General features: G+C 31.5%; 1 protein-coding gene across 3 annotated transcripts; it reads right to left on the reverse strand.

Annotated features, from left to right (window-relative positions):
• Positions 1-1219: 1219 nt before the first annotated feature.
• LOC148623946 (presenilin-1-like) lies at positions 1220-26797 on the reverse strand. 3 transcript variants are annotated; one of them, XM_088566263.1, is made up of 14 exons: positions 26705-26774; positions 26500-26520; positions 20970-21124; positions 18462-18676; positions 15389-15539; positions 14895-14962; positions 14373-14593; positions 11577-11675; positions 9423-9524; positions 9203-9235; positions 5633-5715; positions 3788-3899; positions 3011-3123; positions 1220-1483 (listed from the first exon to the last, which is right to left on the reverse strand). In XM_088566263.1, exons 3-14 carry the CDS (start codon positions 21102-21104, stop codon positions 1328-1330), a joined length of 1488 nt encoding a protein of 495 aa, XP_088422389.1. In that variant the 5' UTR covers positions 21105-21124; positions 26500-26520; positions 26705-26774; the 3' UTR covers positions 1220-1327. The 3 variants fall into 3 exon arrangements, with proteins under 3 accessions (XP_088422389.1, XP_088422388.1, XP_088422390.1); XM_088566262.1 differs by lacking the exon at positions 26500-26520 and having other exon boundaries at positions 26705-26797; XM_088566264.1 differs by lacking the exons at positions 9203-9235; positions 26500-26520 and having other exon boundaries at positions 26705-26797.

Raw genomic sequence — 26797 nt, forward strand, 5'->3', positions numbered from 1 at the left:
GAACTAAAGAACTCCAAAGCTTTCATATGCAGAGGTCAAACCCTGAACATGTAGGATAAATATGGACACAATTTCCAATTTGATAATATTGTGATGTTTAACAGGATTCTGACTATAGTAACTTTAAAATAATATTTTAGACATAAGAAATGAGTATTTTACACAAAGTTGATGAAAATGCTTATTTGAGACCTCTTTTTGACCCTTTATTCGTAAAATATAAGGGCAAAAACTCTTTTGATACATTTAAACATTCCTGGGGTATGGAACCTATTAGTAAAAATTTAGAGTAATCCAGACATTTTTATGTAAGTTGTTATGTGCTTGTTCCTACTTCTTTGTGTCTGCGTACAGAGAACACATTTAAAATCAATCCCAGCGTATTTGTGTTGGAATATAACCTTGTGATAACAATGGCAAGGCCATCCATTCACATACATTTAAGATAAAACATTTAAAGTTTTATAATGGTAGCTTTTGGTCCCCTTTTCATTCCTTTTCCTAATCATTGCTCTGTTGGTATAAGGTCTGATGGTATAATAAAATCATGGTGGACGCGTTTTTCAACAAACCGTCACCATTCCAATGGGAACAAATTGTGCTTCTCTACTTGCTGACCTTTTTCTTTACTCTTGTGAGGCTGACTTTATAGCTGATCTGATCAGAAAGAAAGAATATTGTTTTGCTAGATCCTTTAACCTCAGTTTCCACTATATAGATGACGTATTATCTTTAAATAATCCTAACTTTAGGGATTTGAAACATCGCATCTACCCCAAAGAACTTGAGATAAAGGATGCTACAGACACTGTGAAGTCAGCCTCATATCTTGACCTACACTTAGAAAAGCAGAGAATGTTTACCCTACTGGTGCACCTGGTCCATGCTCCCAGTTTTTAGTGGAGTCCGAGTTGCTTATTTGCTTTTGTTACTTTGTATGTATGATTTGACTTACTTTTTGTACTTTGTTGTGTATGTCTGTTTTCCATGTCTGGTCTTTATCCCTGGATTACATTCTTTTGATTACCGCTACAACCTTGGTTCCCTTGATTACTCTTATCATGAAGATCCATTAACTTTTAGTTATTTGTTCTTCATATCAACAAGTCTACTCTTTCTATGAACTTCTCAAATACAATTTAATAGGGAGGATACTTTCCCAGTTCTGAACTAATCACCAGGCATAGTTTTAAGACTAACACATTAAGAAGAAACAAGATAATGTTTTACATATTTATTCACTACTACTGAATGATAATACATGACAAAATTCACATTGCAACAAAAATAACCACAATAATCTCTTTGTTTATGATACAATAGTATATTAAGTATATACTTGAGCTGCTGCTAACCTGTCCATAAATGGCTGTACCAATTCACTGGTAGCAAAATTAAATATCAGTCCAAAGGTAATTGATATTGGCAATGCTGGCAAAGCTTTACGGAAAATGGCTAACAACAGCAACGTGAAACACAAACCCTGAAACATAAAGATGATTGTTTTTTAATACAACACTTTCATTTGCTTTCAAAGTGTAACTCTGGTTAATATACCTTAAAATAACTAACTATTCATGTTTTGATTTAGGAAGTTATATATTTATTAATATTGTCCATTTAAATTAAAAAATAATAGAAGTAATTTGAAAGAAATATTTTAACGTTTCTTTTTTTAAATTTGAATATTTGAAAGTATAAAGATAAAAAAAAATAACGTCATATTCATTCAGCCAATCAAAAGATAGAAGATATCACTGGTGGCCAGGAGATATATTTGAGAGAAACTTGTGGAACGAAATATTACCCAGGCCGCCAGGTTAGAATTAATATACAATAAAAACATACCAAAATCTGTACTAATTATGACTGTATTTACATTATATCTAGTTAAACAACTACTTCTTAATGATAAGGCTCTAGTTTTTTAAACCTCTCATTACCCAAGCTGACAGAAGGACAAGTTCATGCAAGTGAAGGTTTTCTCCATGAGTTATAACTGAGGGGACTAACATTCGGTTAGAGTGTTTGAGAAATCAAAGTGTATATGGTTCAATTAGCTTGTATTTGCAATGTTTTGGATTTTAATAAGAGGAATCTTTATATAACCAAGAAATCACTACAACAAGGTTTTTGATACCAAAAACACTAAAAACATTCACAAAATTTTCAACTGATACAAGGAATTCACTCTCAAATACGGATATTCTTGTAAAGGATTTATACTTGCGACCCGCTACAAGTTGCAGGTATCTCTCACTCTTTTTTTACAATTATATTCTACACAAAGCAGGCAAAGCTCGGTACTTACCCAATATGTTAACTAAAGTGTTGAATCAGCTTATTTGTAAGGGATATAGTTATGATTTTGTTGTCAAATCACTAAGGATCGCATTTTTAAGTACCGGTATTAACACTGATTCGCTCATAGGGTGTTTACATAGAAATTAAAACACTATATTTAAAAGCAGTTTTTGGCATGACATGTGTTGTGTCCTTATTGTATGACTTATGACAAACCTTGATTCTCAACCCCGCATTGGAAGAATTGAATTTGATTTTACAAACGATAGGGACACAACTTTATGTAGGTTTAAACTGGTATGGAGCATATCAGTTAATTGCTAGTAGTCCTTACTTCATACATTTGTGTAATTTATATTCAGTTTCTTTACTTCCACTGAAACAAGGAATTCCGACCTTTTTGAACTGATTTTTAGGGGTGTTTGTGTAATATTTTTTTCACGGTGGCAAGATTTTTAAGGGGGAGGGTTGTGATCATGCCATTTTTTTGTGCCTTCCCTGTATGCCTTGTTTCATTTCCACCTTTAGCTCATTTTTTATGTTATTTGAGTATATAGGGGAAACTCTTTCCCTGTACCTGAGTATAATGATGTCATATTACATTGATTATATGAGAGAAAACATTGGTATATTAAAAAATTTTTTTTAAAAATTCCTTGATGTTGGAACAACTCAAGTTTAAAAAGAAATTTTCTAGCAAACTTACAATAAGAATGGCAACAAAACAAGCCAGTGTTGTATTCCAGTCACCATATGATGAAGCTTTTCCAACCAGTACACCATAAAATATAAAGTCACCAAGTCCTAACTTGACTCCTCCTGTAATATTAAATGAAGATACACTTGGAAACTTTCTTATTCAAGGTTTTAATCATAGAATTGATAGAAATGGAGACACAGTTGTGTGCTTAAAAAATATATAGAAGGGATAGAAATAGTAATGTAGTATGTACTTAGAATATTACAGATCATGTTCTAATTGTTTAAATGTTCATTTCAAGACTTTTTGGGGAATGTTCAAATGAATATTTTTTTTAAGTTTAAAAACAGCTTTTAAGATTGAATAATTATAATGTATATACAGTAAACAGTGGTAAGGGGAGTATCATACAATGGGGAACAACCCTTCAACACAAAAAATAATTATATATGTTGTTAACAGTATTCCCACTTGATACTTAATACTAAAATAATCATGACTTTCTAATACATCCCTGCATATATGTAACAAAATCATAAAGTTTCATTCAAATCCAATGTACAGTCCAAAAACCAACAGCTCACGCCCATCCACCAAACACTTAAGGCTATCCATCTTCATTCTTGCTAAAGATACAAACTAAATTGCAAATCATTCACTAATGATTAATTAAGTTTAAGCTGTATGGACTTTTGTTCTAATTATGTATTGACAGAAGTAAAACTTAGTACTGAAGAAACATAAATTAAATATTTTTAAATAAATTCCTTCCGCACTACTAACTTTCTTCCTCTGGATCATCTGAACTTGGTCTGTTCTGTCTACTTGGCTGTCTGACTTCTACTTCATCTCTACTCTCATTATTATCACCCAAGGCAGCCACTGCTGAACGAGCCTAATCATTACAGAAAATGGGAACAATGATAGAACATTAGTGAGCAATCCCCATATACCCAATACACCCATATCATGGAACTTAGCCCAAGGTAGTGATTACATGTGAAAAGTAATCTTATCCATACTTTTATGATTACCATTTCATTCAGATTTGAAATCCAGTGTAAAGTAATGTGTCCAGGCAACAAGCATACCAGTGCATCATGATTTTTACCTTCTCCCTTTTCCTTAAAAAATGATCCTATAGGATATCAGTAAAATCAGTCCTGGCTACCAAAACTTAATCCAAGTTAAAATAAAATCCTTTGCAGGCTGCAGCTTGATATGACCACATAGTTCAAACTCTGAATTGTTGGGGCAAAGATGGACATACCATTCAAACTTGAAACAGCTTCAAATTTTTACCACTACTAGATATTTGACACAGGATAAGAACTTGACCAGAATCAAGTGGTCACTTTTTGACCTGTTTTCTTAGTTCAAACGTAAAATCAACCCAAACCTTCCTTTGGCTGCACGACACCTTGTTAGTTTCTGGCCATTTGTAGCCCCTTGTTCTTACTTGGCTCTACTGAAGTCCCTACATATTAATCCCAGTCTTCCATTTGGGATATGCCACCTTATTATAAGATTCATATGAGATCCATTCACTCTAACTCAAGTTATTGTCTGGAAATAAGAAAAATGTTTTTTTTAAGGCCCCTTCAGGCCCCTTATTTCAAAAAGGTTCAAGTCTTAACCCCCAAAATCAATCCCAGTCTTTTGGTAGTACATGTATAGCACCTTGTCATACAAGTTCAAAAAGATCACTTCATTAACAGACAAGTTACTGTCCAGACACAAGGGAAATTCTTGTGATTGCCCTCTCCCTTTTTTTGTCCCTTATTTCTAAAATTTTCAAATCTTAACCCCTAAAAGCAATCCCAGTCTGATTACTGATGTGCAGATTATTGTGGAACCATATCATAGGCATTCTTACTATTTCACTGGAGTTATAAAGTTAAACTTATGAAACAATTGATTTTGGCCTCTTAATGGTCCTTAATTCTAAAACGGTTGGGGTCATAACCCCCAAATTCAATACCAACCTTTTTTGTGGTATAGAACCTTGTTATGAAATTTTATAAAGATCAACCAACCAATACTCAAGTTATCGCACAAAAACCAAGTCTCTACAGACAATGACACAGACAATGACTACAGCATCATACCATTATATGCCCAGTCAAAACATTACACCCTCTACAGCATCACTGTGTGGGGTATAAATAAGTTAAAACACATGAAAAGCATATCAAAATTTGGGATACATATGACCGGTATTTTTGTATTTAAATACATACACATTCAGATATTTCTGTCAATTTCTTTTATTATATACCATAAGATATTTTCCTTCAAAATCCAGTTACAAAATTTGAAACTTATCAATATTTTTTACAATTAAATTTACAGAGATTATGTAGATTTAACCAAGAACATTACAAATATTTATGCTATATCTGAATTACAGACTCCACCATAAATTTAACATTATCTTTCATCCTAAAAATCCCAATTACATTTTCATGAGGGATCCATAATTAACATTCCGATTAAAAACTCAATGGTGATTGCGTATCATAAAAATATGGTTAACAGGAACAAGTATGATGTAAGCCAATGATGAAATATTTGAAGAATTAAATCCCTCCATGAAGGTTCTAAATAAGATGAATATAGACAACAAACCCTTTGAGACTCCTCTGTACTATTAGTAGAAAATCTATCTCTGACTTCTCTTTCTCTGCTAGATAGGCCATTCTCTGAGACATCTGAAAAAAGTCATATTTTGTCATGACATAGTTTACATGGATGAATTAGTACTTTATTGTAAGTTTGGAAATTCCATGCCATGGATGTATAACTTCAAATAGGCTGATCGATCACGTTTCTTTTGTTTATTAAACTAAACCAAAACACCTGACATTTACAAGTGTGGTGATTATTTATTTTTGTTTCTGTAAAAGCATAAGAAACTTATACAAGGGGAAAGCAAGTGCATTTATATAAAGTGAAATTAAACATATGCTTTATCAAAAACTAAAATTTATTATGAGCTGCTGGATACTTATTAATCATGTCGGGCAAATATATAATACAATGCGTTGCAGAACACAGCTTAATACAACCACAGATGTTAAACCATCAACAGTTGTGACAAGTATGGACTCAACATTCAAGCCTTAAACAGCTCATAATTTTAATTGTGATTCAGTTTTTGACAAGATACAGAATGAAAGTTGTAAAAAGACTAATAAATTACAGTTAGACTTGAACTAGACATTGCCCATAATGGGACTAATACCCCCTGCATCTAGTTGAACCCTATACATTTTGGGACCAATGTGAACACAATTTTTATTGGGGATATACTAAGTACTTCTGACACACAATTTGCTGCTACATCTAAAACACCCAACTCCAAACCACAATTTTTTTTTGTTGACATCAAAATGACATGCAGAATACAACTGCAAATATTCTTTAAACATAAATTTCTGACAATATGCACATCCCCAATATAGTAATTAAACACTGCATTAAGTTTTATAACAATCCTGCAAGATATTGAAGAGGAATTGCAGACAACACATCAGACAAAGGTTTTGCTGAAAAATGTTCAAACTGCTGTCACTTCTACAATTTTTGCCCAAACAATATGACATCCCACAAAGTTTCATAACAATGTTGTAAGCTGCTAAGAAAATAGTTCAGACAAAGAGACAGACAAAGAAGGTGAAACCGATATATGCCCTTAACTTTGCTTGTGGGGTGTAAAAAAGCAATTCAATTCATACAATGTTGAAGAAACTACTCATTTCTTACCAGTTTTTAGTGGAGTCTGTGTTGCTCATTTGCTTTTGTTATTTTGTATGTATGATTTTAGTTACTTTATGTTCTTTGTTGTGTATGTCTGTTTTCCATGTCCGGTTTTTGTCCCTGGATTACATTCTTTTGATTACCGCTTTAACCTTGGTTCCCTTGACTACTCTTACTCCTGTAAGGTCCTTAAGTGTGAGTGTTTGTAAGAATCAGGCAAAATGTAAAAAATCAGAAACATGCATGTTAAAATCCCACCGCTCTGACAATAAAATATCACTCAAGGATGCTATCTCTATTTGAAAAGACCATTATTTGATCTCTAAATCTTTGGGTTTGCTCAGAAATTTTTCAATAGAATGTAAGGAAAATGAGGTTTTTGACAGAGTTTCAAAGGTTTCTGCCCTTGAAATGTTCATGGTCAGTGCATTTCGATGAAATTGTAACACAGTGTTCCAATATCATATCTTGTCTGCTTTCCTTGATTCTGATGGTGCAAACAGTCAAATTACACAATAAAAATGATGGGTTTTTTCAAACCCTGTTTCACCAACTACCTACTGCCTGATTCTTACAGGGACTGACACTTAATTCCTAAATGGTCATAACCTTTTACATCATCAAAACTTTTCATTTACCTCAAATTATTACCCAAACAAATGCTTCTTTCAGAAGCTTCAATAGTGATTAGTCATAATTCCTAAAATCAATCAAGTCTGACCTTTGTGGTTTAGAACAATAGTACAATATCAAAGTGATAACACACTATATACATGTAATTGATTTAAAGAAATGCTTGAGTTTTGCCTCTTTACAGCTCCTTATTCCAAAATGGCTTGGAATATCTCCCCCCCACCCCACAAAAAAAACTATCCTTATGTGAACCTAACTGTCAAGTACAAAGAAGGTTATTATTGTTATCACATGAAAACCAAGTATCAATGCACAATAATGACAGGGCCATACCATCACTGGACCACAATTTTTGTGATTGTATAAAATTGGATTGACACTAAATTAACATAAATGTAGTGGTTTTTATAATAAAGAGCTGCACCATCAGCACATGATACTCATGTCCACTTTAAGCTCCTATGTACTTTAGTAAAATGAATATTTTTTATCGCCTAATAGTGAATGAAAGCACTGCTGTTCTTACCAAAAACATGAACCCACAATATGCATCAGTTCAAATACATAATTGAAGATAAGATATTGATCTGACAGGGCATACTAATAAAAAAAAACCCTGTTCCTCGTGAAAGAAGTTCTTTAATTCAAAAAAGTAAAATTTGAAATTAATATAAATCAAAAGGGAATTTACATCAATAGAAATCATTGGGTTAAAGTCCAATTGGTAATCACCCCATTTTCACATAAATAAAGTCCCATAACTCAAAAACATAAGATCCAAAATTTATAGAAATTTAAATGGAGCTTACATCAATATAAATGAACGATATCCCTAAGTTTTAAGAAAATTGATGGAAGGTTTTTTCAGTAATTGTGCAAAATGGAAAAAAATGTCCTCTTTTGATGAATAAAGTCCTACAACAAAAATCCAAAATTTTACAAAAATTGAAAGTGTGCTTACATCAGACATATAAACAAGATCCATAAGTTTCTTGAACATTTGTTGGAACTTTTTTGAGTTATTGTCCAAACACTGGAACCAAATCATTTTTTGTATAAATAGTCCTGTAAGTTTTTAAAAAATACAAATCAAAAGGGAGCTAACAGTAAAAGTTCACCAAAATTTCCATAAAAATACATAGAAGTGTTGGTGAGATCTTATGTACAGTGTAAATGACTGAAGCAAACTACAGTATATACCATAATACATCCAATCTACTAAATGACTATCATTCTTGGTAAAATAGGTGATAAGTTGTACATCATGCATTTTCATATCTAATTTCTTTTCATTAAATAGAAAGTTTGCACAATTAACTTTCACTAAAAGTATTGAATACTAAAGCTTAAAAATTAAACAGAAAGACTAACACTTTGATGTAGTTTATGAAATCTCAAATTTATTTTTTGCACATTCCATGAACTGAGTGTAAGCACACACTATAAACCTGTATCTCTAAATCATGCATGAATAAAGACAAATGCAAGCATTAAAAAAAGAATGAGGACTAGTGGAAGGTTTCTTAATAGGACGATTGTGCAATGACCAAAACACCACAGGAATGAATTGATAAATAAATAAATAAAAACAAAACAAAATTCATATGTATATTTTCCAATGACTGTAACAAATGTTATGTTTATTTAAAACTTCTTCATTGGTATTTTGAATAAAAATAAACATAAGCATCCTATGAAAATTTCATGCTCTACACAAGAATGTAAGAAAGACATCAGCTCCTTTGGTGTTATGTTACTAGGAATAGGTGTAATGCACAAAAATGGAGTTTGGACTAGAATATATACTTGATCCATCGTTCATATATCCCAAGTTTATTCCTGGAAGTAAGATATAAACAAAACTTTAGAAAGATAGAAATATTTGTCAGTAAGTTCAGAGTTTACAACAAGCCTGATTATATCTATATATATATATATGTGTGTGTGTGTGTGTGTAACATTAACATTTAGCTAAGTTATAAAATCACACTGATCATATTAAGGAAAGTCAAATGACTCAACATACTTGCTGCTTTTGAATTTTTCTTCTTCTTTCTACTGGATTTTTTATCATTTTCAACCTCTGTGTCAGACTGGGCCATCCCTGCTACATTCCATACCATTGTAGCTGTAATCAGTTTTAACATTAACATCAAGCTAATGAATGAGATAAATACAGCATAATCCCATGAGAATTAAGGTATTGTGAGCATAGCTACAAAAGGATACATACCCATGACATATGCATGTACATGTATGTTTACATAAACCCAGTATTTTCAAGATCACTCATCTAATCCTAGTTTAAAAAGAGGTTTCCAGGTGCCTGAATCACCCACCTGGATATTTTTTTGCCTTTCAAGGGCAGCAACTCTTACAAGTTGTCCAAAACTTTTGACTCTAAGGAGACTTTGGTACATGTATCAATTGAAAGTTTCTATCTATCTTTTATTGTTTTCACGATTTTGGAAAACTGCTCAAAACATTTTTTGCCTTTCAAGGGCAATTACTCTAACAAATTGTCCAACATTTTGACTCAAAATAGACTTTTGTAGGCCATATCATAAGGATTATTACAGAAATTGAAAGTTTCTTTCTATCTACATGTATCATAGTTTTTTTGTTTTTTTTTTAAAATACACTTAACAAGGAGGCGTCCAACAACTTTGATCCAATGCTGATTTTTATAAGCCTTATTGTAAAGATCATTTTAGCAATTGAATTGTTGAAAGAATGGTATAAATTGGCCAAATAGTTTCAAAGTATAAAATTTTTGAAAATAATAATGTTAAAAATAGCCAGAAAACATAGAAAAAGGGCAATAACTACAACATGGCTAAACAAATTGACACAAAAATTTGACCATCGATAGATCTCATCATGCTGAACACTTTTAGCCTGTCGGAATTTGGCTAAACCTAATGCTTTTGGAAATATATGCAAAAAACTTTTGTCTGACCCCTATTTTTCGTAACAACAGCCATGTGTCTTCACGGATCAAAAATTCCCACATCAGTTCTATACAAAATACCCTACGAAACATTCATACCAAGATTGGAACAAATTGTTAAAGTAGTTTCAGAGGAGAAAAGTTTTGAAAAAGATGACTGATGACTGATGACGACCATGACAGACGCCAAGTGAAGGCAATAGCTTACATAGCCTTTGGCCAGGTGAGTTAAAACCAAAAACTTATATGACCAAAAGTACCAAAAAGATGCACAAAAGCACTACACCTACATAAATTTTCACCAAGAACAGAAACAGTATACCTCACTGATGTCAATGAGAAAATCATAATAATGACATTACCAAAAAATCATTCCCTCAAAGTTCATAAAATCCACTGAAGTGGTTAAGGACCAGATACCCAGAACACCCTATTGAGTTTGTGACAAGGTCCATGGCATGTTATCCTATCAAACCCACAAATTTGTTTGAATCCAAAATCAAAATAACTTTTGCAGAATGGCATTACCTAATTACCATTCCCTAGAAGTTTCATAGAAATACAATCAGAAATTTAGTACTGACATTCTGATCACCAACTTAAAGGCTGGAGGTATAACATTGTATATTTCATAGTAGGCAGATAGAATAAGCAGACAAACAATTAACACAGTATAAAAGTCTAGTAGTGTTAAATAGTTATCCTCTATTGACATGACACATTGTAACCAGCCAACCATCAATTACATTTTATTAAACTCTAAACACACCAATATTTTTCTTTCTTTTTTTTTTTGGCATGTGGCAAATAGATTCTATTTTCATATTGTGTCATTCAGATCATAAATCAAATCAGTTTATTTTATTAAGCAATTAATATTGCTATTTTTGCATGGACTAAAGAAAAACTGGAAAAAGAATCAGGATTCATTGAAGCTTTTATAGTAATCTAAAGGATAAAATTTGACCTAAATATTTAGCAGTAGATATAACATTATATTATTAGATATTGTGTTCACATCCTAAACAAAAAAAGTCTATCAACAAAAGATTCCATGCAATAAATATCCTTAAGGTTGACTAGTGCTACCAAAGTTAGTAAAATCAATAATTACAAAATAGAAGCAAACTTGCACTGTAAAATGAAAAAGTGAAATAAAAATATTCAGTATTTTAATAATACATTCTACAGTATAAATATGCATTTGATAAATATATGTAGTTAGCTTACATGAGTATATAAGAGCAGGAAATATTGGTTCATTCCTTTCCTGCGCTGTCTCTACTAACATCTTCAATGGACCTTTAGGGCACAACACAGCAACTAAATCTGCAACAAGTTACCATTATTTTATTTATACCACACTTATCTATATACATACAAACAACTTTTTAATTTCTAATTCAGAAGTATGAACTGATTACAAGCAGCAAAACATTTTAAGTGTTCATTTTGTGATGGTTTAATGATTTAAAATTGTATATTTTAATATGTACCACAAAATTTCATGAACCAAATACAAGTAAAAATCAATTTTTTTGTTGCCATTCTATGTTAAACATGTAAAGCCAGCAAAATTAAAGTTTCAGAATTAAGATGGTAATACTGTGATTTGTGGCAGGTTCATAAATTTTGACAGTAAGTAGAATATGGATACAATGTTAAAGACTCTTATTTAATAGAAAAAGGAATGTAAAAGTCAAGGTACAAAAATGTAGATTATACCTATAGTTGAACCTTGATGTGTCGAATTTAGATGAATCGAAATCTCAGATAATTTGAACTAATTTTACAGTCCTGGTAAAAATTCCCTTACTCCAATACAATTTTACCACTGATGACTCTTTCGCCTGAATAAAGCTGAAATACTGCTGCTTGGGCGTTAAACCCCAACAATCAATCAATCACCTCTGATGACTCAAACTCTAACAAATCTTGGATAACTTGAGGTTATCAATCAAGGTCTTTGAGGTTAATTAACTTGGATGTCTTGATGTGAACAAATTAGTAGGAAAACTGACTGTTTTATTACTTCCAATGACCAAAGTTTGTTTTTGCAACATATAGCATGGCTTATGTAATTACTCATTCACAACTTATTGGCCTAATTTGTGTATTAACTAATACAAAAAAGCTTGTGTAGTAAAAAGAAACAAATTTGAATAACCACACTTCAGAAATTATTTGGAATGATATCCAATCATTTAATTACATGCAAAACAGATGATAATAACTGATGTATTTTTAGGACTACGTTCCTTTTGCAAATGAATCTGAAATTTAATTGTTGTTATGTAGTGCACATGGTTTGAACTCAATATTGAGTTATTTAAAGCAACCCCTTATGTGGAAATGATATTTTCGATATAAAAAATAAAAGTAAGAATTTCCCCTAAAACTTTCAATGTTGCTCAGAATTTATAACAGAAATTAACTAAAAGCACTTATGTAAAACTAATATCATTTTAAATTATTTAAAAAAAAATTTTGACAATTGTATGGTAAATCAATCAATAATTGTGAAAAAGCCTCTTTTAAGAAGAAATAATTGTCAGAATAATTCTTTCAAAAAGGAGATAATTAGTGGGAACATGTCCAATGGAATTGTGATGGAAAATTCAGTTTTTTTTTTTTATTATTACAAGAAAAAGAGTTTAGTGACCCAAAATTTTCTTTTTTAAAGATGAAAGAATGTCAGTTGAGTGTTCTTTCTTTATATGAATTGATAAGAAATTCTAAATACGAGTATTTTAATAGTTTGTAAAATTGTAAAAAATTCCCTACATAAACCATATAAAATATTTTTAAAAATTGCCTTAATAAGGCTCAATTATCTCAAAATCAAGTTCAGTGGCATCTGTTTTTTACATTAAAATTCTGAAGTAAGTTCTTTCAACATTATCTAGAAAAACTAGAAAAATCTAACTTAAACTAGAAATATAGTGAGTAAAACTCTCAAAGGATACCCATGCCACCCATATATCTTATGCCGACTTAAGTCACTGAAGCTTAAACATTTAAATGTTATGGTAAAGGTCAAGAACATTTAGAGATCATAAATACAGCAGATGCATTGTGTAAGGTGATTCATTGACACATCGAAAATGAAAAGCCTTTATCAAAATACAAAAAAGTTGTGTCCGAGAAACAAAATGTACCAAATATGGTATGCCTATGCTGAAGAACAATGAAGGTAAGGCCCTAGACACCAATCTGTACAGACAGACAGACTGGTTCCTTTACACCCTAATAAACTTTACATCGACTAATGGTAAAACATCAATGTGCCAAATATTGAATGAATAATAATAATCTAATAATTTTAACTTGAGTTCAAAGATCAAGGTAATTTAGAGGCCATGAATGTGACTTCCACATTCACCCAAACACTGAAATTAGAAAGCCTACATCAAAAGCCAAACAAATTTGTGTCAAAGACATGAACCTATATTTTTGACTTCAAGGTTAATGGTCAAGGTCATATAAAGGTCATGAAGGTATACAACACATTGTCACGTGATACACCCAAGTGCCAAATATGTTATGCTGTTGAAGAACAAAAAGGAAAATTCATGCTAAAAGAACTTTAAATTTGAAATGAGTTCAAGGGTCAAAGTCATTTAGAGGTCAAGAATGTAGGTGATACACCCATGTGCCAAATATGCTATGCCCATATGAATCTATTTTGAGATCAAATGGTAAGGTCATAAAGAGGTTACTATTGTATGCCACACATTGTCTTATGGTGATACACCAATGTGCGAATTATGACATGCCTATGTCCCAGAACAAAGAAGTTATGGAATGGATATGACTTTGCAGAGATAGATAGAAGAGTGATTCCTATACACCCCCTGAACTTTGTTAGCAAGGGTGGGTATAATTAGTTGAATATCAAATAAAAATTCAGTCATTCAACTGAAATCCTTTTAATCTTGATCTTACTTTGTAGATTTTAGTGCCAAAGTGCATATAACATATTACATCAGAATCTGTTATCAGACTTGAAGAGTAGAATTAACTAACCCCATACTACCATTACACCTAATACAGCCCATGTTGTCCAATCTGGTAAATATTTGATGAAGATAAGTGCCATCAGTGCTGAGATAACTATCAGATAGGCCTGTTGAAGGAATAATGGACCTTTCCAATGGATACAAACCATTCCAACTACACCAAAGTTCCACATCAGTATTGCTACTGTTATATAATCCATCGGCACATTATAGGCTTGGAGAACAACTCTGGAATAAAAATTGAAATCTGAATGGTAGATGCATCATAAAAATAACTTTATGTCTTCTACATAAAAAAGGCACTGCTACATTTGCAAATTATTGTAAGATGCTTGGGAAACAATTTGTGAATTTCACTTATTCTGTCCTATGAGAAATATACTATATGTATTTGTATTCATAATTTGAATCAGCTTTCTTCTCAGGAAAAAACGATAATAGTGATCACAATCAGGGAGACATAGTACTTAAAGAGGGACAACGTCAGTGACAAAGGAATTGTCCATTTCAAAAAACATTATATACTCACCCAAGATAAATGTAAGAAAATAAGAACAGCAACATTAAAGATGACAAAATCAACCATCCATGTATAAACTGAAATAAAAAAAAATTTTTGCTTTTTAAATGTGTTAATGTTTAGGCTGTGGTCCATTGTACATTTTACATATTTTTTTCAGAGCCAAATTGAAGGCATACTCCAGAATTGGAAATTTTCTCACAATTTATTGAAAGCCAATAGGTTGCCTTCTTTTTTTTTAAGTTTGGTGGGGTTGTTGTCATTTTGACACATTTCCCATTTCCACTTTTTCCATATAATTGACTTTATTAAATAATGAGAACTCACTCACAAAAGAAATCTCTCTAATTCATACACACATATACTACAATTATCAATTAATCCTTATCCCAAAACAAATGACAAGCTTCAACAGCATTAATCAAGTGATACATGTTTGCCCAAAAATAACCAACTAACACATTTTCAAATGGGTTGTCAAAGATTGGCAATCATGTTGGTACCTTATAACATCTAAATTTATACAGCAGAACCAATATGATGGTCATTACAACAATAACTCCCAGTAGTATAAATGCATTGGCTAGTGATTGCCATATCTTGGTCCCTGTGTCCGTGTCAGCTTTATCTGCATCATGAAATGGAGTATATATCCTGAAATAAAGGAAATTTATTTCATAATATTTGATTCAAATTAGAGACATTGTAAACTTGTCTTACTTAATCAAACTATCTAGCATTTAGTTGTGCCCAGAAAAATGATGTGTAGTACACTCAGAGTTCATCAACTCCAATAGTTTAATAGTGAATTGATGCACTCAAGCTTTGACTTCTTCCTGTTAACAAACACCATATTCATAACATTTGAATACAGTGTTTTGATCTCATTAACAAGAATTCCCTATACATAGGTATTTTGACCTTCTTTGACCTTTGAAAAAAAACCAAACAAATGTAAATATACTCAAAATACCATTTTCCTTTACAAATAGACCATACTAATTTGATTCTACAATATACCTGGAAATGTGGAAAATGTGTCAAATATTTCTATAATTTATTTTTTCCACCCAAACAATGAATTTACATTTGTCACAAAATCCCTTTTCTTCTTTTACCACAAACTGATACAAACGAAAATTTATGAACCCAGAGTAAAAAAAAATTAAATAACTATTTTTAATTTTTTTTCTAATAAAACGCAAATAACAACTTAATCAAAGACATTCTTTAGAAAAACCTTCATGTTCAGAAAATAAAAGTAACAAGATGTAACATGCTACAACGTGCTAAGATGCCCCTTTAAACCATCTACCATAAATAGGAAGTAGAAAATCAACAAACCTGGAAAGGAGAGGCATGGTACAAGTCATCATGCAAAAGCAAAATACCATATATCTATGGAAGCTGAGAAATCTTTTATGAAAATTTCCATTATGGATAGTAAGTCATTCTGTTAACAGGAAGTATATAAGTGACAATATACCAAATATGTAAGCATTCCCTCTTATAGAAGCTGAGAAATCTGTTATAGAAATTTATAACAGATGGACAAACAAGGTGGTTGCAATATAGCCCCAATAAGTGGGTGTATAACATAAACAAGAGGCTCCCAGGAGCTTGAATCCTTTACCTGCTTAAATTTCAGCCTTTCAAGGGCAACAGCTCTAACAAGAAGTCATCCAACAATTTTGACTCAAAGACTTTGGTAGGATTTATAAGGATCATTTCAGCAATTGAAAGTTTCTTTCTAACCACAGTTAAACCTGCCTAAATTTACCTTCCAAGGGCCATTGATAAAAAGGTCACTATAGGCAGGGTGTGTTTATACAGAGGTAATCAAGATTTTTTGTGTGTAGAGTAATGAAAACATGGATTGTGTCATTACATACAATATATATTTCATTTTTGATATGCTGTTGTGTTTGCAACATTTTTTTATATCCTTTATTTTTATCACATTTTATAATGTAATTTGTAAGTACTTTAATGCATAAATACGCAATTTAATTATTTAAACATTAATATTACCATTACTTATTAAATTCCCTCTCTGTCTATTCATTTTATTGAAAATGAATGTTTTTTCTGTTAAATTGCTTTGTAAAAACGTTTCCTTATTTTAAAATAATTTATCACAAGGCACTCTTCTCAGAGTTGTTTCACACTTCAAGTTTTCATTCACATAAATTCTGATCTGTGTTTTTCCATGGATCAAAAATTCCCACATCAGATCTATGCAGAATACCCTTAGGAATATTCATTCTAAGTTTGGTTCCTATTGGTCTGGTAGTTTCAAAAGAGAAGATTTTTGAAAGAAATAACATTAAAAATAGCAAAAAATGTCAAAAAAAGGTAGTATATCCAACATGGCTTAACAGGTTAAAGCAAAAATTTGATCAGATAATTCACATCAAACTTGTCAGAATTTGGCTAATTCTAACGGTTGCAAAAAACTTATGTTCTATTTCTAGTAACAGCAGCCATGTTTTTTCAAAGGATAAATAATCCCACATCATTTGTATGCAAAATTCCTTAAGGAGCATTCATACCAAGTTTGGTTCCTATTGGTCAAGTAATGTCAGAGGAGAAGATTTTTGTAAAAAATAACATTAAAAATAGCAAAAAACAAAAAAAGGGCAATAACTCCAATATGCCTTCACAGATTAAAATGAAAAATCGACCACAGATATATGTCATGATGTTGAACACTTTTATCCAAAGTCAAAATTTGGCGAAACCTAAAAGTTTTGAAGATATATGTGAAAAACTACTGTCTGACCAATTTGTTCTATTTTTAGTAATGGCAGCCGTGTTTTTGACAGATCAAAAATCCCCACATCAGTTTTATGCAGAATACCTAGTTTGGTTCTAATTGGTCAAGTAGTGTGAGAGGAGAAGAATTTTGACATCCCATCATTCTGAACACTTTTACCCTCTCTCTAGTGATAAAAACCAGTTTTCTCACATTGGTCAGGAGGTACATGCATTTATACATATATAATAAGAAGAAAAATGCACATTTAATAAGATATGGCTATGAGTGTTGTGTGTTTGTGTATACTTTGAAAACTTTGTGTATAACATATTTAGTCTCACCACTTTTTACGTTTCCATTACTTTACATGTTAAAAAAGTAATAATCAAATTTTCAATGTGAATTCCCAGGACAAATGACATCTTAATTGCATATCGTTGAACAGCTCAGAAAATTATGCTTTCAAAATCATACTTGTAAATCAACATTTTTACCTTTCCTGCTAACTGACAGCATGGAGACAAATTACTGACACATGTAAACAATATTCATGCACTTTTGTAGTAAATATTTATTACAAATAAGATTTTTAAGTACACTTTCTCAGCTTTATTTTGACTACTTTTGATCAACATACACACATATTATGTACCAAAAATGCATAGATCGAGGTTTAGTGTGTTTTTGGTACTACACAGAAGGGTGGCCATATGACTCAACAGTGGTAAGTGAGACCATAGTATAGTAAAAAAAAATATGCTCTAGTTAAAATACATGTCTAGTATTATACTAGTATAGCTATTTCTCTAATTACTTACAAATATCCATTCTTCTTAGTATAAAATGTAACAGAGCTGATGGTAGCTACTACAACAACCATACACAGTGTTACAGGCACAAATAACATTATCACATGTTTGGCTCCATAGTAGAACTCCTGCTCCTCCTGCTCCTCATTGTCACCACTGGTGCCTCGCCTTCTCTGTGACCTTGGCCTTTCTTTGGTGCTGTCTTCCTCCTCTTCTGTTGTGGCCTAAAACAATTATACACTTGGCCATATCTTTATAGATCTACTGTGTTTAATTCATAAATAATGAAAAATGACTTAAACTAACATATGTATAAATCAATTCATCCAAGATACCGGATTTAGTTCAATGTACAACTCAGTGTTAAAAATAAAATAAATAAACAGGTTTGACTACAACAACTTCGTCATATCAAGCAAGTTTATGAGATTTCAACTTTCCAAAAATGAAAATTAGGTTGTCCTTAAGTTAATGCATGTTGGAAAATACAAAAAAAAAATATTCTCCTAATGGCAAGTGTAGTTAACTTCTACCTGTTCAAATGTTAATTTTACTTGTCTTGGGCAAAAGGAAAATCTTTAAAGTGAGACCCTGATAAACATGAATAAAAATATGATACATTAATGTGATATAAGATCTGAAGCATCAGATACTTTCAGTATAAAAACAGTATCATAAAAACAAACTAGAGGCCCTAGAGAGCATTAATCACTCACCAGGTCAATCAGTCTTTTTAGCTTTCTAAAGCTGGACTCTTGACCTTACTTGGTTATACACCAAATTCTCATGTTACAAAATAAATCTCTCATAATCATTTTTGGGCTCCTCAAGGGCAACAATTCCATCATTGATCAACAGATCTTCATGAAAATTTAGGCAAAGGTCCATCTCAACATGCTTATCAATTTTACCCCATGAAAACTTGACTAAATCAATTGGTTTTCATGTTATTTCCACAAATCCTCAATTTTTAGTAATGGTGACCATTTTTTAGACGGATCAAAAATCTCCTCACACAGATTAATAAGGATATCCTAACAAACATTAACGCCATGTTCCAGATTTTAGTTTTGCTAAAATCCATCAAGTTGGAAATATAAAAATCTGTCTACGGACCTTTCTGAAAATTTTGGCATGGGTCCACCTCATCATGCTGAACAATTTTACACCTGCCAGATTTTAGCTAAACCCAACTGCTTTTGAGTTATACACAAAATTTGGTAATTTGACCCTACGGTCTATTTTTAGTAATGTCAGCCATGTTTTTTGCCAGATCCAAAATCCCCACATACAGATACATGAAGTTACAGATATTCTACATAACCTTCAAGATAAGTTTTGTTTCAATCCATCCAGTAGTTTCTAAGGAGAAGATCTTCAAAGTTAGAAATTTAAATTCGAGAAAAAAATCCAATTCAAACCAACAACTCATTTGTGCATCAACAGATCTTCCTGAAAATTTTGGTGAAGGTCAATCCCATTATGCTGAACAATTTTACTCCCTGCCAGATTTTAGCTCTAAAGTTTCTGGAATTTGAATAATTGGTCTACTTTTAGTAAAGGCAGCCATATTTTTTGCCAGACCAGATAAAAAGTCACCACACAAGGAATGTTAAAAATACCACAAGAAACATTAAAAGTTTGGTAACATTATGTCAAGTAGTATCAAAGTAGAAGATTTTCAAAGTTTGAAAAAGTTAATGGACTACACTGACAGTCGACGATGACGAACAAGGGACACATTGTGATGGCAACAGCTTTTGGCCAGGTGAGCTAAAAAAGGGCATAAATGGAACGTTGATACCCAACCATGTAATGGTAAACAAAAGGCTGTCAAGAGCCTGAATCGCTCACCTTGATTAATAGCTTTAGAAAGTTGAATACATGCAAAACCTAAATATGGTCAAACACATTTGGTCAATTTTGCACATTATCTGTCAATGGACATAATACTGGACATTTTATCAATTTACATTAATCATCAATCAGCTTTTGTTTTCTAAATAATAGGCAAAAACTGATAAAACATTAAAAATGACACTTTAAGGAACCATAATTGATTTTGAAATACTGTACATTTTATCAAGTTACATTTATCATCAACCTGCTTTTGTTTTCTAAATAAAAGGCGAAAACAGCAAAAAAAAAGGGGTAAAATTACCAAAAAAAAAAACGGCAATAATACAGATTATTACTGGGTATAAAAATATCAAGCAATGAAACAATTTTCAAATTGCACAGAGACCAAATATGATCTTTCTGCTGGTTTTAAACAGCCGTGTAATGAAACTAAATTCAATTTGTGTTACAAAGAGATTATTACACAGCTTTGTCATTTGAAGTTTCAATATTCTGATCTTAATATCTGTTTTCAGTAAGTTTCATCAGTGTTAACATTTCTATCACATATCACTTATTTTTCATTCAGACTTGAAACAAATAAAGTTATGGTGTAAGGATTAAATCTTGAACAATAACATTCTTCACCATATTATATTTAAAATAAACAAAAAATACTCTAGGTTGTTGCCCTTCCAAATCCTCATATTCCTCTCTGACAAAGTTTCTCCTTGAGGAAGTATCTATAGAGGCTAATGCATCCATTAGAGGAGTCCTCTCTGTATTCTGTTCTGTTTCACTATCAGTACTCATGTGGGAACTCAAGTTTTATGCTGTAATTGTAAACAAAAAAACTTACACATTTTATAATACACCCAGAATGTCCAAATTCAAATAATCTTAGTTACTAATACACTGGTTCTATAATATGGTATATACAAGAAGTAGATGTCATATGAGTATGAAAAAGCATCCCATGATACAACATCATACAAGGAAGCCTAAAATATATCAGCAACCTGCGATTAATAGAAGTTATGAATAAAAAGCTTTGCAGAGCCAGTTGTACTATGTTCACTCGGGACATATTAGATTTCGACACACTTTAAACATGGGGACTTAGTTCATTGTGGACACAACAACTGGTTTTGATACAATATTGCACAATATTTTGAAATTTTTAAGTGAAAAGTTCTGCTTACATGGATTACTTTTCACCCCATAATCTCAAAAAAAAAACAATAAGTGATAGAGTAAATTTGCCAGCCTACTTCTTAAGGAGTAGTCTTTGTAAGAATCATGCAAATTTTGTTACATGCAATACACCCCAAAAATGGCTATTATTAGTTTTTTTTTGAGTCTATGTGATGAAATGTATTATCATTCATTCCAATCTGTCTGCTCATAGCCATTAGGAGATAATCCACAATGAAAATCCATAGTTTCTATTGTATTTAAGTGTCATTGACAGAGTTATCTCTCTTAATTTTGAATTCTACAGAACATTCCATACAATTTTATCTCCTAAGAGTATGGGTTACATGAATATGAAAAGCCACATGTCAATTTCAGTTTAATGTAACATTTTTAAAAAAATAAATGTATCAAAAATAAAAATATGTAGGCTTTCCAATCATGAATTACATTTTGCATGATTCTTTATAGTTGGAGTGCTACTTAAAGCCTTTGTAAAGAGTAACAATTTAAAAAAAACATATACAGCTTTCGAAACACTATGTATTGACCCCATTTTACTCAAAAACAGTGAGAAATATTCCAATACTAATTGAAAAATACAGAAGGGATTTCAGGAAGAATCCTATGGGGAAAAAATTTCTAAATCTGACTTATAAAATTAACAAAAGGCTCTCAAGAGCCTGAATCACTCACTTACATGTAGTTTAATAGCTTTAAAAAAGTTGAATACATGCAGTACCTTCAAATGATCAAACACCTTAGTCTAAATATACACAGGTGATATTTGTCATGATACTAAACATTTAAACACTTATCATCATTCTACTTATGATAAATGAACAGAATGCTAAAAGTGCAAAAAAAAATCATTAAAAAATGCAATCAACAGATTTTTCCCAAATTTGCACCAATCACAGGTTTTTACATACTTTCACATATATAATTTTTAAATTTATATAAATGATCAATCTGCTATTGGATTGTTAACAACAAGCAAAAACAGGGAAAATGGTCAAATTAACAATTTCTGGGGCCATTTTTCCAAGAAGTGTCAACAGATTTTTCTTAAAATTGCACTAAGAATAGGTTTTGAAACACTGAACACTTTATCAAATTATTTTAATCATCAATCTGCTTTTATTTTCTATATAATAGGCAAAAACTGATAAAACATTAAAAATGACACTTTAAGGAACCATAATTCCAATAAGGGTCAGCAGACTTTCCTGAAATTTGCACCAAAAACAGAAATTGAAATACTGAATATTTTATCAACTTACATGTATATTAATCATCAGTCTGGTTTGGTTTGAATTGAGGGAATGTACCGAGATAATTTGTTCAATTGAAATGTGTGGCAATGAGCAAGTTTTATAAACTGTCAAGGGCATTCAAACAGGGTTTTACTTATTACATATTCCTAAATGCTACAAAATGTCTACAGACAAGGTCAACAGCATTTTACCATTACACAACCAAAGTTTTTTGTAATTGAATAAAAATGGACTTAAAATGAAAAACACATGCTGATTTCAAGACTTTTTTAGATTGTACATGTGAGTAAGATGTGACAGATATTAGTCCTGGTAAAGTTCATCATTACCTTTTGACAAATACACATGTATGGGCTTAATTCAACAACAATTTTCTAACTGACTACAGACAAGCCTATACACTTAGGAGTACATTCATGAAATGCTGGACCTAAATAATTAAAATTTAAATTCATTTTATGTTTAAGAATATTAAAATCTTAGATTGATTTTGCTTTGCATTGTTTACCAATTCTGAAAAGAGTGCCAAAGTAACGAAGTTGATGTTTTTGAGATGTTTCCCTCCCATTTGTACATGTACATTAAAGGTGAGCATTTTTCAAGTTGACATGCTAGTCGATCATAGTCTATGATTCATAGAAGATAATTTACATGAATCAGATGTATATTACAGTTGATTTAAATTATGAAAATGAGAAATTTATTTTGTCACCTTCTACAGATTGGAAAAAATGCAAAGCAAAAGTCAGTTTTTGATTTACAATTAAATATTATAAGTAACGTATCTTTTTCATATCTACAACATGCTATGACTTAATTTTTGTCTAGCTGCACAAGCTAGTCTGTGGTCACTAATCATTGGGAAATTTGTGGTGAAACTGAGCCAATATGTCTTAAGGTAATGATGAACCTGAAACAACAAAATGAATAATCAGGTGAAATAATCAGAATATGTCTACTATGTAAATGCATATACAATGTAGTGTGTACATAAAGGTACACTGTACATGTATTTACAAAAACATTCATAGACAGCATTATCGGTGACACATGCGAAGTGGAAGATCACATCAGAACAGGTTGAGCACAGCCCAAAATCTAGGTTTTATTTTTGATTTACGCAAATGTTCTTTAATTGGGTATTATGTTTCCAAAATAAACATTGAACATCTTGTTTCACCAATTTAGTTTTATAACACCTGTCAAGTTTGGTATTGGGCTTGTTCCCCCTAGTAATGTGCTTGCCTCACATGTATGTGTAGGTCTATTTTCTATATATACACGTTTATATATTCTTCAAACTTTTAACAAAGTATATCATTTTTGTATTAAAACAAATGAAGACAATAATGGAAATGTTTCCATAATTTCAAGGATAAGATATTACAAGTGCCTGTGAATTAAAAATCCTTAATATATTTTGAAAATACAATGTGTTTTAAGAACTTGAAGTTAAATTACTACATATATGTTGACAATAATTAAAAAAACAAATCATGAACAGTTATAGTTACAGGTGAATTGTAAAAAGAGTTTTCGAATATACAAATGTACCTGTTCTAAGTGAATTACTTCATGGTCCTGAATATGGACTTGAAACTGATTTTATTCAGTAGTATGGTATTTATGGTATGGACTTTCATTAAATACCACACAGACAATTGGCATTTATTGAGTTTTTTTTTACCATTATGTATTAACGAGAGGTGGGGTGGGTCTGGATAGAACAAGAAGTGGTCTTTTTGGAAATAATGAAATATCCATATTTACCTCTATAAGTATAATGTAAAGTATAAGTCTGATTGTTCTATTAATAGATTTAGCATTGTATACAAGAAAAAATGTTTTTATTGATTTGTTTGCTTTGAATTTAATGAATAGTCGTTTGTCAAAATGGCAACATCCCTCATGGTCGCAACTATTGACGTGAAGTTGACATTTTTGTCACACTTAGGTTTTAATTGGTGTTCATTTATACAAGAAATTTTACCAAAAACCATCCATGCTTTATGTTCGTTTATCAAGTTTATTTTAATTAACAATTACAAGAGACTCCAAAATATAAGTGATGAGTATGATTATGTCTCGCCATCGTGGTGCAATGAGAAAGCATGAGATTCTAATCCTGTCTACTGTAAAAATTCTAACAGGCATGTTGGAAAAGGGACATGGCATCCTGAATAAAGGGCTCCGCGCCATGCTACTTTGCTTTAGATTTAACTCTAATTAAGTGCTTGTATTCAGTAATCAGTATTCAGCTGGTTTTCATTATTCAGCTGGTTTTCATTATTTATGATTTGAAATGTACTCTGTTTCCACTACATTTGTATATAATGGGTCCAACTTTTGTAAGGGAATGGTAGTGGACACATAATTTTTCAGCAGAATTATGAAATATTCTGTTAGATTCCAGTTTTAAAAATCGTGTCTGTTCCATTCTGAATGAAAAGTAACATGCTCCGCCTACTTTGGTCTCACGCCACTTCACATGTATCAAGATTCAAAATGTCAACAAAACAGGATCTCTTGAAGAAAATAATCAAAGCTTTAACAAAAAATGTAATTTTTGTAGCAAATATGGTATCAGCATACAGGAAAATGATTCCAGAATTAAACTAGGTAGGTACGACACGCACGATTTCAACTTGAAAGTTGTAAGAAATGGTTGAAGGGCAGTACTCCGCGGTATCACTGAATCTCAAACTTTTTGTATGGCACCCATTCTGACCCCAACTTGACATACCAATTATGACAATATCCAAATAAATCAGTGCCGACAGCACTGGCAGTTTTTGATTTTTGTGAAAATTGTAGCATGAACAAAATTTCAAAGATTATATGATGTTCAATAAAATTGTGATAATACATTGCATTTAAAATACTAAGATCTGTCCTTTTTTAATACGTATAAACTGAAATTCAATCTATACTACTAATTCAACATCACACACATTGACAGGTTTTTGTTCCACTTCACCTTTTTTCCCCAATTTTAAATCTATCCAAAAGTTAGTGAGCATTTACATTCAAAAGCTATATTAACAGAGTATTTATCCTACATAACAATTATACTTAAATAAAACCAATATCAGAGGAAATTAAGAAAATAATTTCCTCAACACAAGATTTTCAAAAACTAGACACTTAGATCAATTTGAGTTTTCCTGCCATTTTACTTGGTCAAATCACTGCTCTTTATTTCCTGTTTATAAATGGTAAAATATTAAAGATAGAATAGATAACCTGACTTATAAGTGTGTTAAAATGAACATATTTACACATTTTATCCTTCCAGACACTTGACAGCAAGAAATATATTCCCTAAATGTAAATTTATTACTAAATATCTTTCAAGACCAAAAAGGAGTCCCTCAAATCTTGAGTTGATATGATGACTAGATCTTAATTTTATTTCCATAAATAATAGAATATTATTGAGCATATAAATTGCAAGAAACATATTTACTTGTTATAAAAGAGGTATTGAATGATATAAAAGGAAATACATTTGGACTATATTTTTATGTAGTGTTCAGAAATAGTAGGGAAGTTCCAGTGATAGACCGGTGACATAAGGTATTTTGATCCTTAAGGATCAAAAACCCCAAATGAGGAGAGTTGCAGGGTAGGAGGAAATTCGGACTATCCAGAAGAAAAGTCAAAAGAGTCAGGACTTCTTCATTTCTGAAAAGGGGTTATTCCCAACCTGCGCTTTAGTAGTGTAGGGTTGTACAAACCTGAGAAAACACATGGAAAATCTGAAACAAATACATTTGTACACTGTGTAAATGTAACATACTATGAGTAGGAGATTAGCAAACTTTAAACAAAATGCGCGTTTGGGAAAATCCTTTGCCGTTTTTTCTTCACGATTATTATAGATCTGAAACACAGGACATTATAATTACTCTCCAACTCCTCGCAAAAATGTAGAATACATACTCATTTTGGAAAACAGCGTTTTCCAATTGTATCTTCGATTTTGATTTCGTTTCCTTGTTTCAACCGGAAGTGAATAATATTTTATTTTTTTTT

This window comes from Perna viridis, chromosome 2, assembly GCF_037379345.1.
Source record: "Perna viridis isolate PV_CMFRI_1.1 ecotype Kerala chromosome 2, ASM3737934v1, whole genome shotgun sequence".
Classification (NCBI taxonomy): Eukaryota; Metazoa; Mollusca; class Bivalvia; order Mytilida; family Mytilidae; genus Perna; species Perna viridis.